The sequence below is a fragment of the Somniosus microcephalus genome, chromosome 1 (genome assembly GCF_052327205.1).
Source record: "Somniosus microcephalus isolate GS21.2 chromosome 1, FLI_Smic_1.0, whole genome shotgun sequence".
NCBI classification, from domain to species: Eukaryota; Metazoa; Chordata; class Chondrichthyes; order Squaliformes; family Somniosidae; genus Somniosus; species Somniosus microcephalus.
This window is the reverse complement of record NC_140987.1, coordinates 62,308,457-62,326,025: the sequence shown is the minus strand read 5'-3', so window position 1 is coordinate 62,326,025 and position 17,569 is coordinate 62,308,457. Positions and strand designations below refer to the sequence as shown.

General features: G+C 45.9%; 1 protein-coding gene across 3 annotated transcripts in view; it reads right to left on the bottom strand.

Moving 5' to 3' along the window:
- wdr41 (WD repeat domain 41) overlaps positions 1–17,569 on the bottom strand; it is an 85,455-nt gene that overhangs the window by 14,916 nt on the left and 52,970 nt on the right. For all 3 annotated transcript variants that reach the window (XM_085982508.1, XM_085982524.1, XM_085982515.1), the window contains 3 exons: positions 11,096–11,286; positions 10,472–10,593; positions 9,765–9,847 (listed from right to left, as the gene is read on the bottom strand). In XM_085982508.1, the coding sequence (XP_085838634.1) occupies positions 9,765–9,847; positions 10,472–10,593; positions 11,096–11,286 (396 nt within the window). The remainder of the gene's footprint in view (positions 1–9,764; positions 9,848–10,471; positions 10,594–11,095; positions 11,287–17,569) is intronic.

Here is a 17,569-nt window from a genome sequence, read left to right as displayed (position 1 = left end):
ATACATATAATATAAATAAGCTCATTACATAGTACTGTATAACTAACAGTCAGTAAATCCATCACGGGTGACGACCATCTCTGCAAACAGAGCCGGATGACACAGTAAGGTAAAATGTTAGTGCAGAGGTTTAGCCAGATACAAATTATAACTCAAAGGTGGGCAGCAAGAAATGCTTCACCTAATGGGTATTTAAAAAGAAATGCCAGTGTAACTTTGGCTTAACTGATATAACATGGACTCTGCATTCTATATCCATCAACTCACTTTACCAGGGTGGATGTCTGCCAAAAGATATGGGCCTAGAAATTCAGTAAGGCGCTGCCAGCTTTGCGCCCAATTACCGCCTAAAGAGGGCTTCTGCGCCAATACAGGAGTTTGCGCTGATATTCAGCGCAGCGGTAATGGCGGCGGTAGCCGTTAGCGCTGCACCGGCACCGATGACGTCATCGGTGTGCGCAGTGCCCCGGTTCCGCCCCGATCCCCATATTTAGTTGCGGCCGCCTCTTCCGCAGCGGCCGCAAACAGCGACCAGAAAACGGGGCCGTACTGTAGCCTCAGTGGGGCGCTTTAAGGTGGAGGTGCGGCCGGCCGCTTTTTCGGCGGCCGCCTGCCCGCACCTCCTTCCCCGGCCTCCTCCACCCCCTCCCCCGCCGCGGCATTGCCGGCTGCTTTCCGCGAACCCGGCACTTCTCCGTGGTGCCGGGCTCATTTGCCGGCACTATCCAGCGGCGATCTCCCCGTTGCAGGCACCTCCACCTTAAGAGAAGGAGGAGGCCTGCAGTACCGCAGCCTGCCGCTCCGCAGCGGGTGGCGCAGCGGCGCCTAGAGCGCTGAAATTCAGTTTCAGCGCCCCAAGCGGGGGCGGGCACACCCTGGAATAGCGCCCGGTTCCGACTTGGGGCGCAAATATCTGAATATCTGACGGTCGCAAATGGCTCCGCGCCCAGCGCTAACTTTTGGGCGCTAGCCAGCTGGCGGGGCCATAGTGAATTTCTAGGCCATGGAGTTTAAGTTTCAACATACATAGCTGTTTAGGAATTGGATTTCTCTTTTCAAAAAAATACTGGCTGAATTAAACTATTGGAGAATACTCCAAAACTCAGCTAGAACAGCTTAAAAAGCAAAACTTAGCACCCAAATGGCATAAAAACATTGTAACAGAGCAGAGTTCAACAATTACTGCCAAATATGTAGCATAACAAACTCCAATGCTGTCAGCAGCGTTTCCCTCCTTCCTGACTTTCCTTCCTTCCCTCCATCGAGCAGCAGCAGCAGCCACGACGACTCGCAGTCCGACTGGGAGGAGGGGAGCCGGGAATGGTGGCCAGAGGGTGAGAAGCAGGCCACCACACGTGGAGCCGAGCCGGCAACAGTGAGGAGGAGGCCGCGGTGTCGAGGAGGACGGAGCGGCTGAGGGACATCGTGCTCCCACTGCCACTGGATGCCAAAGAATTGACTTTCTGAACACGGCGCTGTAAAAATAGCTGACGTGTCCTACGGGGAGTAAGCATTCCATTGTACGAGTTACATATGGCAAATAAAATTGAATTGAATTGACTTTGAGCAGTAATTCACCAATAATTCTTGTAAGGCCAAAGTTTCAAAAGTAAGCATATGGGAAACAGAAGGGAGTAAATTAATATTTTACAATGAAAGTACTTTCAAACATTACAAAATAATGGACACAGACCAGAAGATTGCAGATGCAATAGCTGGTTTGTGTTGAGTTAACTTTATTTTAACTGTTGGGATGTTAAAATTGGACCTAACTTTACTTGGGCTAAGGAGAAATTTTTTTTAAAGTGGAGATTCCCAGGCTCCTGCTGGAAAACAAGCATGTGTCGGCATTGGACAGGAACAGAATTAGACTTGGCTGTGATGCCTGCCCAAGCAGAAGAGCTAGCTAGCAATCACGGTCTAGGCTCACAGATGAGGAATGCCCAATTCGGCAAGGTAGCAGAGGGCTGGAAGTAAACCTCAGCAAGGTTCAGCACCTTTGGAAGAGGAAAGGAAGAAATTGGGGAAAAAAAAGATGGAGCTATCTAGATGGGACAGAGCATCAAACTAATATGTATCCACGTGATCTGTGCTACACTTATGATATGCAAACCTTAGAGAAGACCTGCCATGTGTTAATAAAATCAGCTAAATTTTTGTTTTAGTTCATGATTGGACACAAAAGTGGCAATATAACTGCAACCTTTTTCTTAAGATTAGGAAACGGGTGTCTCACATTGGTTTTTCAGCGCAATTCAGCTGAAACCGGCATAACTGGCGCAAAAGATCGCGAAATTTTAAACGCAATTTACGTCCAGGGTAACTTGAGTTTCCATGATTTTTTAAAAATTTGTTCCTGGGATGTGGGCATCGCTGGCAAGGCCAGCATTTATTGCCCATCCCCAAGGATGCGCTAGTTTTAAAAACATTGTGCTGGATGTAGGCCCCGCCCACAAAATTGGCCACGTCCCCATTGGGGACGTAATCACCACTGGGAGTTTCTGCTAATTACGCACGTGTGCAGGCCTTCAGGGAGGCTTTCAGAATTAAGGTGGTTCTTTTGGGCGCAAGCACACTAAAAGGTACGTTTTAAAAGCTTGTAGATGTGATTTTTAAAATGCTGCCCGATTGCGCGGATTCATGGCTGATTCTGCGTTTGCCGATATGTAAATGAGTTTGAGCAGAAACTCGGGGGGGGGGGGGGGGGGGTGTTTAAAACGGGTGCAATTTGTGCCATAATCAGCAATTGCGCCCAGCAATCTACCCTATTATATTTATGTTTCACCATTGTCTCTAGTCCTCTCTACTTCATAAAAGCAGTTTTGATTTAAAACAATATTATTGACAAGACAATCTAAACATCAATTTATTTTACCATTGCTGCCATAAAGTTCAATCACTGACCAAAGAATAATAAACTACTGGTTTTGATATTTTTATGTAACAATCAATATTACGTTATAGTTCAAAAAAGTTTAATAGAGCATAGCATTGGCATGATTCCTTATTTCAATGGCCCAAAATTTCCTCGAGACTTGCACCATTGAAATGGCACATCAAAGACAATGGGCTTGATTTTGCCATTGGGGGCGGGCTGTGGCGTGTCAGGTGGTTTTCGTGTCAGGACCTCGACTCCGATGTGAAGTGGGAAAAAAGTGCGATTTTGCCCTAGTTGGGCACTTGATGTCCAGCGTGTGGAAACCCCTGGCCCAATGAGTCTTTTCATACAGAAAGTCGCCTCCAATGACGTCATGAATGCTGCTGGATTTAAGGCCTGCAAGCAGCCTTGCTTCTTCTGGAGACTTTAAACTTTATGCCCATTGTTGTGATCGCTTCATTCAGCAACTATGTCCAGCAGAAGGCCAAAGTGTGCTCCAAGGTTCGATGAGGCCTCCCTCCAAGCACTGGTGGAGGGAGAAAGATCAAATAAGGAGGTGCTCTTCCCTTCCTCAGGGAGGAAAAAGCCTCCCCAGCAGACTAAAGCTGTGTGGATGCAAGTGGCCCAGGAAGTCAACTCAATCTCTATGTGCCACAGAACCTGGCTGCAGTGCAGGAAGAGGTTTCATGACCTTCTCCGCACAGGAAAAGTGAGTATGACTTTCCCATCACCCTCAATCTGATCCCCATCGCTTCTCCTCACCAGCACTCTGCTTTGCCAACCTCTTCCTCCACATCCCACTTGACACTGACATCCCTGCACCTTTACCCATTCCTGCTCTCTCTATGGTCACATTCACTTAACTATTCGACCATGTAGCCCTCACACTCCCTATCACTGTGATGCAATGACAACAACTTACAACATACATGGAGTGCCCTTTGTCTCCTTCTAAGCATCTATGCTATGGATTCTCTACATTCACTCCTTCATTCTCACTCAAACTCCACTTGTGTCCCTCATTGCAGGAAAAGAGAGCCCACAATAAGAGGGAAAGAGTGAGGACAGGAGGAGGGCCACCCTCTGTATTCTCTTGAATTCAGAAGAATGAGAGGGGATCTCATTGAAGCATACAAAATTATTACAGGGCTTGATAGGATGGATGCTGGAAGAATGTTTCCCTTAGCTGGGGAGTCTAGAACCAGGGGCCACAGCCTCAAGATAAAGGGTAGGCCATTCAGGACTGAGATGAGAAGAAATTTCTTCATACAGAGGGCGGTGAATCTTTGGAATTCTCTACCCCAGAGGGCTGTGGAGGCTCAGTCATTGGGTATATTCAAAACAGAAGTCGATAGATTTCTGACTAGTAAGGGCTTCAAGGGATATGGCGATAGGGCCAGTGAATGGAGTTGAGGCAGAAGATCAGCCATGATCTCATTGAATGGTGGCGAAGGGCCGAATGGCCTACTCCTGCTCCTATTTCTTATGTTATGTTCTTGTGACCCTTCATCTATACATCAATGTACCATTAACAACTCTAGCTAATTAATTAATTGTCTGGTATTATTAATTTATCTGTGTTTCGAACCCATATACCCGCCTGTAGGGACTGCACCTCGATGTGCTGGGAAGGCTTGCGTGCTCCTATGAACCTACAAACTATACTGGGATGAGAGGGCTGTCATATGAGGATAGATTGAGTAGATTGGGCCTATACACTCTGTAGTTTCTAAGAATGAGAGGTGGTCTCTTTGAAACATAAGATTTTCAGCTGGATTGACAAGGCAGATGCGGAGAGGTTGTTTCCCCTGGCTGGAGGGTCCAGAACTAGGGGGCATAGTCTCAGGATAAGGGGTTGGCCATTTAGGACTGAGATGAGGAGGAATGCTTCACTCAGAGGGTTGTGAATCTTTGGAACTCTACCCCAAAGGGATGTGGGTGCTCAGTCATTTAGTATATTCAAGGCTGAGATAGATAGATTTTTGGACTCTAGGGGATTCAAGAGGTATGGAGGGGTGGGAAATTGGAGTTGAGGTCGAAGATCAGCCATGATCTTCTTGAATGGGCTCGAGGGGTCGTATGGCCTAGTCCTGCTCCTAATTCTTATGTTCTTAGTAGCCCAGCTCACCACCTCGGAGGAGGCGGCCCTGGAAATCGCCAGTGTTGAGGAAGATTCGCAAGTGGGGGACCGACAGACGGGCGCATCACTGCAAGCTGGTGACAGAATAGTTTGGCATCTCTCTCAGTCACATTGAATGAGTGACTGATAATGATTCTGATGCTCTAACAGATTGACTTATGATCATCTGCACAATTCAATGTGCATGCAACCTTTACCTCATATCTCTAACTCTTTCCTTTACTCCCTACAGGACCATCGACAGCCCCCGTCCCCACTGTCCAGGAGGAACAGCTTGAGCTTCAAGAGTCCTCAGAGGAAGCTGCAACCTCTGAGGGTGTAGCATCAGCAGAATTCAGCGCACCCAGCACCAGCGCAGACACTCACACCTCGGTGGGACCTTCGGGACATAGAGTAGTGTTGTCACCTGGTGTATCACAGCTCACAAGTAAGCATCAGCAGATGGTGGAGACAGGGACAGCAGTGGAGTGTCCTCGTCGGAGGGCGCAGGTCTCTGCCAGCTCGGCTCAGCTGCATGTCGACCCTGTGCCTCCGGGTCCATCCAGAAGGAGAGCAGTACTGGAACTCCAGAAACAGATGCAGGAGTCTCTGGCAGGTTTTGTCTCCAGGGTCACTGCGAGTGTGGAGCGAATGGAGGAGTCTATCGCAAACATGAGCAGAGCCTTTGTGGAGGCATTGGCGCATGAACGCACCACCAAGGAAAGGATGGCTACGGTAGAGGAGAGAATGGCTACGGCCATGGAGGAGCTAAGTCGCCAGAGTGTTGAAAACATGGTCATTGTTCAGAATAGACTGACATCTCTGGAGGAGTGATGGTCAGCTATTGAGCAAACAAACCAGACCTTCATGGAAGTCCTCTGGAGTAGTGCAGAAATGGGTCCTCATGGCCCCCCTGAAGTGCAGCAAGGTGCTGTCAAGTCACTTGCTAGCTTTGAAGTGGGGCTGACCCATGAGAGGGATGTTGGTGGCAGACAACAAGGAAGTGGGGGCTCCTCTCCAAGTGCTCACACGACCATGCCACTGCAAAGCCCTCGGTCAGAGCCCCACCAGAGTCCTCACCCAACTGAGATGGGTGTCTCAGCCCCTGCACAGCCGCAGGAGCAGCAGACTGTTGCCGAGCCCTGAGGTTCGCAACCCGAGGACGCCCGCCAAAGGTGTCGAGACAGGAGCAGCAAGAAAGTGAGCAAGGGGCCTCCACATCTGCTGAAGCCACAGGGGAAGCACCACGTAGGAGCACGCGCAAGAGGAAGATAATGCACAAGTAGTCACAATGGTAGTCACTTGGGTGTTACGTTGTGTTTATTTTTGAAATGCCATCAGTTGCTTGTTGTGATAAAAAATTCTGATGGCAAACTGTTGAAGCTGTGGCCTGTGTCATTTCGCAAATGGGACTTCCACATTCAGGGCTTAGAGCGACTTGCAATTGTCAGTATGGTGGTCAGAGTGATAGGAATCTGCAGGTTCTTGTCCATCGTCGATGCTCTGGTAAGAAGGTGCGAGGCAAAGGTGTTTGATTGTACAGGCTAAGCAAATCTGGCCAACATGAGTGCATCCCTTGCATCCCGGCCAGCAATGTGGTCGCGCGCTGGCACCTTCTGGCCTGTGCAGCTTCAGGTGGGTGAGCAGCAGCTTGGCGCTCCTGTTGTTGCTGCTGCTACTGTTGTTCATGGTTCTGCTGCTGCCACGGCTGGTCTTTGTCTGAATCTGATGTCCAGGAGGAAAGGAAATAAATGGCTCCCATGCTTCTGGTAGATGCCTCAGTTGAGGATGCGCTCAGTCAAGGTGGGGAGAGGGGTTTCCCAGGAGGTCACACTGGAGATGGGTGTCAGGCTCCAAACTTCCACAACAATGAGTATGCCTGCTAAAAGTTCCCCCAGACCAGAGACAACAAAGTTCTGCCACCTGCAAATGATCATTGGTGAAAACTCCTTTTTAATGGTGGAGCTGCAGCTGTTAGTAAGCAGGATGGAAACAGGGTCGGAAACCCCGATTCTGGGAAAATTGCTCGGAGGCGGGATTGGAGCTGCCCACCATTTTTTTGCGATTTTAACACCTCACACGCCTCCAATCATGCTTCTTCGGGCCTGGCAAAATCGAGCCCAATGGGTTCATTTTACAGTGCAAGTCCAAGAAGTGATGGTGTAAGTGAGTTAAAGCATTCCACACTGCCATAATTTCCTGGAACTTGTCGATCATTCCGCCAGTACCCAAGCCGAAACTGTACAAAATTGATCATCGTTCCAACCCCCACCCCGTCAAGTCAATGGCAATTGCAAATTACTGGGATTTGCACCAGTTTTCTCACTGCAGCCACTTGGACAGAAAATAACAGTACAGGTGAGTGTATTTAAATTCAAGAGACAAAATAATTGATTAAAGTAAAAATAAATCTCTGCTCTTTCTTGATATTTTTAATTCTTAGCTAAAACCCATCAAAACATTCTCCATCATTGTGTTAGGTTGAGTGTATATTGTGTGTACAGTGTAGTGCAATGAAATAACTGCACACACCATTGATGAAATCTGTCGGGCCTCCTGAGGCAGCTCGCCAGTTCCCTCCCAGAGAGTAGGGATAAACGGATCTTCTGCAGGTTGGCAGGCTGTAACTAGTGGGGTGCCACAAGGATCAGTGTTGGTGTCTCAGCTATTTACAATCTATATTAATGACCTAGATGAAAGGACCGAGTGCAGTGTATCCAAGTTTGCTGATGATACAAAGCTAGGCGGGACAGTAAGCTGTGAGGAAATCACAAAGAGTCTGCAAAGGGATATAGATAGATTAAGTGGGTGGGCAGTAAGGTGGCAGATGGAGTATAATATAGGGAAATGTGAAGTTATTCACTTCGGTAGGAAGAATAGAAAAACAGAATCCACACCATTCACACCTTTGATTGCTGTGACTATCTGCCGAGGTGTGATAAATGGCAGTTAGAAAGATTACCTGTAATCATCTGGCATTATTCTCTGACTATATAAGCTGTGTCTTTATGCATCTCTCCACTTCACCTGACGAAGGAGCAGCGCTCCGAAAGCTTGTGATTTCAAATAAAACTGTTGGACTATAACCTGGTGTTGTGTGACTTCTTACATTTGTCCACCCCAGTCCAACACCGGCATCTCCACACCTGGAGTACTGTGCACAGTTTTGGTCTCCTTATCTAAGGAAGGATATACTTGCCTTGGAGGCGGTGCAACGAAGGTTCACTAGATTGATTCCTGGGATGAGAGGGCTGTCCTTTGATGAGAGATTGTGTAGAACGGGCCTGTACTCTCTGGAGTTTAGAAGAATGAGAGATGATCTCATTGAAACATACAAGATTCTGAAGGGGATTGACAGGGTAGATGCGGAGAGGTTGTTTCCCCTGGCTGGAGTGATAGAATTGGGGGCATAGTCTCAGGATAAGGGGTAGGCCATTTAAGACTGAGATGAAGAGGAATTTCTTCACTCAGAGGGTTGTGAATCTTTGGAATTCTCTGCCCCAGAGGGCTGTGCATGCTGAGTCTTTGAGTATATTCAAGGCTGAGAGATAGATTTTTGGACTCTAGGGGAATCAAGGGATGGAGATCGGACGGGAAAGTGGAGTTGAGGTCGAAGATCAGCCATGATCTTATTGAATAGCAGAGCAGGCTCGAGGGGCCGTATTGCCTACTCCTGCTCTTACTTCTTATGTTCTCTCTGGACCAATTTGGGTCAAATGCATTGCCGGCGCTCAGGTATGTCCTGGGGGTGTAGGAGGCGAATGAGAGGGGTTAAGTAGTAGTGCTCGGGACATAGAAGGAGAACTCCTGATCCTCCTGTCGCCACATTAAGGATAAAAGAAACACGTACCTTTCTGTTAGCAGGCACCAGCAGTTCTTTTAAGCACCGCTGAGTAGGCCGTAGAAGTTCCACCAAGACCATTCGGCTCCAGACCTCGTTCCAAACATGGACACAAGAACTGAATTTCAGAGGTGAGGCGAGAGTGACAGCTTTTGATATCAAGGCAGTACTCGACCGAGTGTGGCACCAAGAAACGCTAGTAAAACTGGTCAAGGTGGATCAGGGGGAAAACTCTCCAGTGACTAGAGTCGTACCTGGCACAAAGGAAGATGGCTGTAGTTGGAGGCCAATCATCTTAGCCCCAGGACATCGTTGCAGGAGTTCTTCGGGGCAGAGTCGTGGTCCAACTATCTCCAACTACTACATCAATGACCTTTCCACCATCATAAGGTCAGATGTGGGGCTGTTCGCTGATGATTGCAGTGTTCAGTTGCATTAGCAATTCCTCAGGTAATTAATGAATGCCCACATTCAGGAAGACCTGGACAACATCCAGGCTTGGGCTAATAAGTGGCAAGTAACATTTGTGTCACATAAGTGTCAGGCAATGACCATCTCCAACAAGAGAGAGCCTAACCACCTCCCCTTGATATTCAATGGCATGAATTTCACCAAATCCCTCATCAACATCCTTGGGGGGTCACCATTAACCAAAAACTGAACCGGACCAGCCACATATTACAGCAGGTCAGAGTCTGGGTATTCTGCAGTGAGTGGCTTACCTCCTAACTCCCTAAAGCCTCTACATCACCTACAAGGCACGAGGGTCAAAATCCTGAAACTCCCTGCCTAACAGTATCGTGGATTGCAGCAGTTCAAGAAGGCGGCCCACCACCTAATTAAGGACAACTAGGGATAGGCAATAAATATCAGTTTTGCCAGTGAAATTAAATCTACCTATGCATACAACATAAAGCTGCACTAACCTGATGTGGCAGGCTCAGCTGGAGGAAGCTCCTGCAATTCCCAGAGGCGAACACTGCCATCCTCAGAGCAGGAGACCAATTGGCTGCAAAACATATTGAAAAGTATACATTATTTTCAGAGTATGGGGACATCCAACAGCTATTACTTGACAGCACAAGGAAAATTGGTTTTGTTGTTACTCAACACTACATTAATTGCACTTTGCACAAGGCCTTCTGAACTTAATTACAGCAATACTTTTAAATGAACAATGCAATGTGTATTAAATGCTTACCACAAGAAAATATTTTTCCACAGATTCAGTAAAATGGCAATCTGTATTAACATTTTTCAGATTTTTGTATTCTTCATTTATGTATAATTTAGAAATGCAAACCTAAAGAAATGCTCTGCCCGAAATACAGTGAAAACTCTTAACTTTCTTAAATTTAGGGTATTTTCTGAACTGAATTTAACTGCAAGTCTACAGTTCAAGTTAATGACCGTCTACATTTTCCAAAGTGGCACTGCAGGATCATTTAAAATGAATGTCAATGCATCTTAAGAGAACTGTAAAGATACATTAAATATAGATAGAAGCTGTTTGGAGAAAACCAGGATTTTAGTACTACTTTATTTCTAATCATCCTCCTGCCTTTTGCACTTTCTGATATCTAAGAGCATGTTGCTTTATCCATCAGTATAAAATTCAGATCAAGTTCCATACTTGTTTGGTAACTTTGCAATGTGCAACACACGTGAATCATGTGCCACTTGCTGATATGCGATCACTGTTTTTGTCTGAAGATTATACACATAAATTCCAGTCCCAATGGCAGCAAAAATGTTCTACAGGGAAAGAGAGATACAAGAAATGAAAGTCTAACTTAGCACACACATTATTTAGTTTAACAGCATATCCCTATAAAGAAGCTTGGAGTCTCTGCATTGAAGACTTTGGCAAACTGCTTAATTGTTGATCTGATTAGCTGTTTGCAGCACGGACAAGATCAATCACCATTACAAAATGGGAGGGGAAGCGGCGGTTTTTCCACTTTGATAAGTGATTCATTTAATTTTTATCTTTTTATGTTTTTCCCATTATACTTCAGTCAAGAAAGGCTATCTGGATTGTATATTTCTCAATGTTACAATCAAGGCTACTCACCAGGTGAGCAACAGCAAGGTATGTTTCATTGGACGTGACATTAGAGCTAGCAGGTGGCCCTTTTTGGTTCCATTTTGAACACCGTACAATCAGCATTATACATAATCTTCAAAAGTCTACTCTGAATATTAAATACATACATGTAATAGGTTTTGGGATAAATGCCATCGCCTTTTGCTTTACCTCTCTATCTGAAGACAGATGATGGATGCAGGTTTCATGCTGGTATGGGGTCCGTGATATCTTGATCTCAGCTGGTTTTTCACACTGTGGAGCAGCATTCCAGAACTGGGATTCAGATGCTTGAACTGTCCAGTCCAGAGTGTCCCAAATTATTAACTCACCCACGTGGGATCCAGTTGCAAATATATTATCTAATAGTGGAAAAACAAAATTCACTGTGGCAAGATTTCAGTGAAACCAATACACAAAATAACTTGGCATCACAGTAGTCTGACTGCTCTATGTAATGATCTCAGTTGATGCAAACAGCTCAAATAAAATCTTGCCTACAGAATATTCTTCTGATAGTTCATGATCTGACTCAGACAAATCCTTGGGTCCTGCTGCTAAATTCAGCATCAAGACAACAATAGAAAACATCAGCAGCATAGCAACAACCAAGGCACCCAAAGGAGACTAATTGTATGTCCACCTGAGATTCAGGAGAGAAAAATTATTCAATGAAATTTCAAAATGCATCTCCAGAAGTCACTACAAGTCTTAAGAACATAGGGACATAAGAAATAGGAGCAGGAGTAGGCCATTCGGCCCTTCGAGCCTGCTCCGCCATTCAATGAGATCATGGTTGATCTTCTGCCTCAACTCCATTCACTGGCCCTTGATCAAACCCAATACCTCCAATAAACTTGATTAATTTGGAAGAAATTAAGACTTTTTCCAAAGAAGGCAGCCATAACTCTAGCCACTTAAAATAAAAGTACAAAGACACACTATCAAGCCAGTTTTCAATGCCACTGAAATTATCTTTCTATTGGGGTGAATGACATCAAGATGGTAAGAGTGCTCCTCTTGTAGTTTGTGAATATACTAGGTGCAATTCCTCAGTCCTGTACACCAGAAGAGCAGGTAGGCGGAAATGGCACAAAGTTAACAAGGAACTGGGGACGGTGACCCAACTCCAATATCTTTCAGAGTTGCAATTCCCTGCTCTTCTATTAGCTGCAGTGCTTGCACTTATTTCATGGGTAAGCCCCACTAACAAAAAGAACTTGCATTTCTATTGTGCTTTTAACTAAGAAAAACATCCCAAAGTGCTTCACAGATGTGTAATCAAAGAAATGGATGTTAAGCAAAAAGAGCAGCTATTAGCAGGGGTGACCAAAAGCTTAGTTAAAGATAAATTTTATGGAGGGTCTTACAAGGAGGAGAGGGAGGTGGAGAGGGGTTGAAGGAAGTGTCGGGAGGAGCAGAGAGCGGTGGTACAGTGAATACTTAAACTCACTTTCGCAGGCTTTTTCTTTTTTACAGAGGCTTACCAATCTCACAGACCGGCGGCGGCATTCCGGAGCCACGTCACGATTCAAAAAGTGACTCGGACAAGAGGAAGCAGCTGATTGGGTGAGTACGGCCAGGTATTTATACTACTCTATAGTTTGACAGTTAAGATTAATAGTTTATAAAATTTAGACGGTCTTAATTTTTGTGGTTATAGTTTCTAAGGTCTCTGTTGTGTATCGGGGAGTGCTAGTAACCAAGGGCACTCGAGTATATCATTTAATTGTAGTGTAATTAGTGGTATTGATTTGATTTAATTTAAATTAATTAAAGGGTAAGTCATGGCAGGACAACTCGGCCCCGTGGCATGCTCCTCCTGCGCTATGTGGGAAATCAGGGACACTTCCTGTGTCCCTGATGACCATGTGCGTGGGAAGTGTATCCAGCTGCGGCTACTGACAAAGCGCATTGAGGACATCGTGGATAGCACGTTTAGGGAGTTGGTCACACCACAGGTAAAGGCTGCACAGGCAAGAAGGGAATGGGTGACCACCAGGCAGAGTAGTAGGCGCAAGCAGGTAGTGCAGGGGTCCCCTGTGGCCATCCCCCTCTCAAACAGATATACCACTTTGGATATTTTTGAGGGAGATGACTTATCGGGGGAAGGCAGCAGTAGCCAACTTCCTGGCACCATGGGTGGTTCTGCTGCACAGGACGGGAGGAAAAAGAGTGGGAGAGCTATAGTGATAGGGGATTCTATTGTAAGGGGAATAGATAGGCATTTCTGCGGCCGCAAACGAGACTCCAGGATGGAACGTTGCTTCCCTGGTGCAAGGGTCAAGGATGTCTCGGGGTGGCTGCAGGGCATTCTGGAGGGGGAGGGTGAACAACCAGTTGTCGTGGTGCATATAGGTAACAACAATATAGGTAAAAAACGGGATGAGGTCCTAAAAGCTGAATATAGCGAGTTAGGAGGTAAATTAAAAAATAGGACCTCAAAGGTAGTAATCTCAGGATTGCGACCAGTGCCACGTGCTAGTCAGAGTAGAAATAGAAGGATATTTCAGATGAATATGTGGCTAGAGGAATGGTGCAAGGGGGAGGGATTCAAATTCCTGGGACATTGGAACCGGTTCTGGGGGAGGTGGGACCAGTACAAACTGGACGGTTTTCACCTGGGCGGGACTGGGACCGATGTCCTAGGGAGAGTGTTTGCTAGTGCTGTTGGGGAGGGTTTAAACTAAAATGGCAGGGGGTTGGGAACCTGTGCAGGGAGACAGAGGAAAGGGAAGCAAGGATAGAAACAAAAGGCAGGAAGGAGAAAAGCAAAAGTGGAATGCAGAGAAATCAAGGGTGTAAATCAAACAGGGCTACAGTAAATAATAATTCTAAAAAGACTAAGAGTGTTAAAAAAACAAGCCTGAAGGCTTTGTGTCTTAATACGAGGAGCATTCGTAATAAGGTGGATGAATTAGCTGCGCAAATAGATGTAAACGGATATGATGTAATTGGAATTACGGAGACATGGCTCCAGGGTGACCAAGGCTAGGAATTCAACATCCAGGGGTATTCAATATTCAGGAAGGGCAGGCAAAAAGGAAAAGGAGGTGGGGTAGCATTGCTGGTTAAAGAGGAGATTAACACAATAGTAAGGAAGGATATTAGTTAGTGGAAGTTGTATACAGACCCCCAAACAGTAATGCCGAGGTTGGGGATGGCATTAAACAGGAAATTAGAGATGCGTGCAATAAGGGCACAGCAGTTATCATGGGTGACTTTAATCTACATATAGATTGGGCTAACCAAATTAGTAACAATACTGTGAAGGAGGAATTCCTAGAGTGTTTTGGGGATGGGTTCCTGGACCAATACGTCGAGGAACCAACTAGAGATCAGGCCATCTTAGACTGGGTATTATGTAATGAGAAAGGATTCATTAGCAATGTTGTTGTGCGAGGGCCCTTGGGGAGGAGCGATCATAATATGGTAGAATTCGTCATTAAGATGGAGAGTGAAGTAGTTGACTCAGAGACTAGGGTCCTGAATTTAAATAAAGGAAACTACGATGGTATGAGGTGCGAGTTGGCTAGGATGGATTGGGGAACGTTACTTAAAGGGTTGACGGTGGATAGGCAATGGCAAACATTTAAAGATCGCATGGATGAACTACAGAATTTGTTCATCCCTGTTTGGCATAAAAATAAAACAAAAAAGGTGACGTAACCGTAGCTAACAAGGGAAATTAGGGATAGCATAAGATCGAAGGAGAGGACATATAAATTGGCCAGAAAAAGCAGCAAACCTGAGGATTGGGAGCAGTTTAGGATTCGGCAAAGGAGGACAAAGGGATTAATTAAGAGGGGGAAAATAGAATATGAGAGTAAGCTTGCAGGGAACATTAAAACTTACTGTAAAACTTCTATAGATATGTGAAGAGAAAAAGATTGGTGAAGTCAAGCATAGGTCCCTTGCAGTCAGAATCAGGGGAATTTATAATTGGGAACAAAGAAATGGCTGACCAATTAATTACATACTTTGGTTCTGTCTTCACAAAGGAGGACACAAATAACCTTCCAGAGATGTCGGGTCTAACATAGGGTCTAATGAGAGGGAGGAATTGAATGAAATCAGTATTTGTAGGGAAATGGTGTTAGGGAAATTGATGGGATTGAAGGTCGATAAATCCCCAGGGCCTGATAATCTACATCCTAGGGTACTTAAGGAAGTGGCCCTAGAAATAGTAGATGCATTGCTGGTCATCTTCCAAAATTCTATCGACTCTGGAACAGTTCCCATAGATTGGAGGGTAGCTAATGTAACCCCACTATTTAAAAAAGGTGGTAGAGAGAAAACGGGGAATTATAGACCGGTAGGCCTGACATCGGTAGTGGGGAAAATGCTAGAGTCCATTATAAAAGATGTAATAGCAGAGCACTTGGAAAACAGTGACAGGATCGGACAAAGTCAACATGGATTTACAAAAGGTAAATCATGCTTGACTAATCTACTGGAATTTTTTGAGGATGTAACTGGTAGAATAGATAAGGGAGAACCAGTGGATGTGGTGTATTTGGACTTTCAGAAGGCTTTCGCATAAGAGATTGGCGTGTAAAGTTAAAGCACATGGGATTGGGGGCAAGATACTGAGTTGGATAGAGAACTGGTTGGCAGACAGGAAGCAAAGAGTTGGAATAAACGGGTCTTTTTCCGAGTGGCAGGCAGTGACTAGTGGGGTGCTAGGGCCCCAGCTATTCACAATATATATTAATGATCTAGACGAGGGAACTAGATGTAATATCTCCAAGTTTGCAGACAACACAAAGCTGGGTGGGCGTGTGTGCTGTGAGGAGGATGCAGAGAAACTCCAGTATGATTTGGACAGGTTGGATGATTGGGCAGATGCATGGCAGATGCAGTATAATGTGGATAAATGCGAGGTTATCCACTTTGGTGGCAAAAACAGGAAGACAGATTATTATCTGAATGGCAATAGGTTGGGAAAAGGGGAAGTGCAACGAGACCTGGGTGTCCTTGTGCACCAGTCGCTGAAGGTAAGCATGCAGGTGCAGCAGGCAGTTAAGAAGGCAAATTATATGTTGGCCTTCATAGTGAGAGGATTCGAGTACAGGAGCAAGGATGTCTTGCTGCAGTTGCACAGGGCCTTGGTGAGACCACACCTTGAGTATTGTGTGCAGTTTTGGTCGCCTTATCTGAGGAAGGATGTTGTTGCCATGGAGGGAGTGCAGCGAAGATTCACCAGACTGATACCTGAGATGGCAGGAATGACGTATGAAGAGAGATTGGGTCAATTAGGCTTATAGTCGCTAGAGTTTAGAAGAATGAGAGGGGATCTCATTGAAACTTATAAAATTCTAACAGGACTAGACAGACTAGATGCAGGAAGGATGTTCCCGATGGCGCGGGAGTCCAGAACCAGGGGTCACAGTCGAAGGATAAGGGGTAAGCCATTTAGGACTGAGATGAGGAGGAATTTCTTCACCCAGAGTGGTGAACCTGTGGAATTCTCTATCACAGAAGGCAGTTGAGGCCAACTTATTAAATATATTTGAGGAGTTAGAAATATTTCTTAAGGCGAAAGGGATCAAGGAATATGGGGAGAAAGCAGGGACAGGGTACAGTCATGATCTCATTAAATGGCAGAACAGGCTTGAGGGGCTGAATGGCCTACTCCTGCTCCTATCTTCTATGTTTCTAGGAAGGAATTCCAAAATGTGGAGCTTTGGCATGGCCAGCAATGTGGTGGTGGCGGGTAAGCACAAGAGGTGAGAGACCGAGGCACACAAAGTTCTAGCGGGAGAGGATGTTAGAGATATCGGGACAGGCGATCCAGAGGGTGAGTTTTGTAAATTTGAGGTATTGGGCACCATGAACCAATGTAGGTCAGTGAGGAAAGCGGTAATGGTTGAGCGAGACTTGGTATAGGATAGGATCTGGGCAGCAGAGCTTTGGATGGGATGAAGTTTACGGAGGGTGGAAGACGGAAGGCTGGCCAGAAGAGCATTGGAATAGTCAAATCTGGAGGTAATGAGCGTTGTAGCAGCAGATGAGCTCAGGTAGGGGCAGGGGCAGACAATGTTATGGAGGTGGGCACAGGTGGTCTTTGTGACAGATAGGATATGGGGTCAGTAGCTCATCTCAGGGTTGAATAGGACGCCAAGGTTCAGCCTGCGACTGTGGCTGGGAAGAGGGATGAAATCTGTGGTGAAGGTACAGGGTTTGTGCCAGAGCCCAAAGGCTTCAGTCTTCCCAATATTTAAGTGGAGAGACTGGATATCAGATTAGCACTTTGACACAGAGGTAGTGGAGGGTTCAAGAGGTGGTGGTGAGGTAGAGCAGAGCCTCATCTGTGTACATGTGCAAGCTGACCTCATGCCGCCAAGGGGCATCACGTAGACAAGGAAGGGGTCAATACAGATACTCCAGAGGTAACAGCACGGGGGTGGGAAGAGAAGCCATTGCTGGAAGTGCTCTGGATATATGATAGTTAAGAATGGAACCAAAACGACAATCCCACGGAGATGGACAATGGAAGAAAGGCATTGAAGGAGGATGGTGTGACCAACTGTATCAAAGGATAGGACTAGAAGGACAAGGAAGGATAATTCACCGTGGTCACAGTCACAGAGGATGTCATTTGTAATATTGATTAGGGCCGTTTCAGTGCTGTGGCAGGATCGG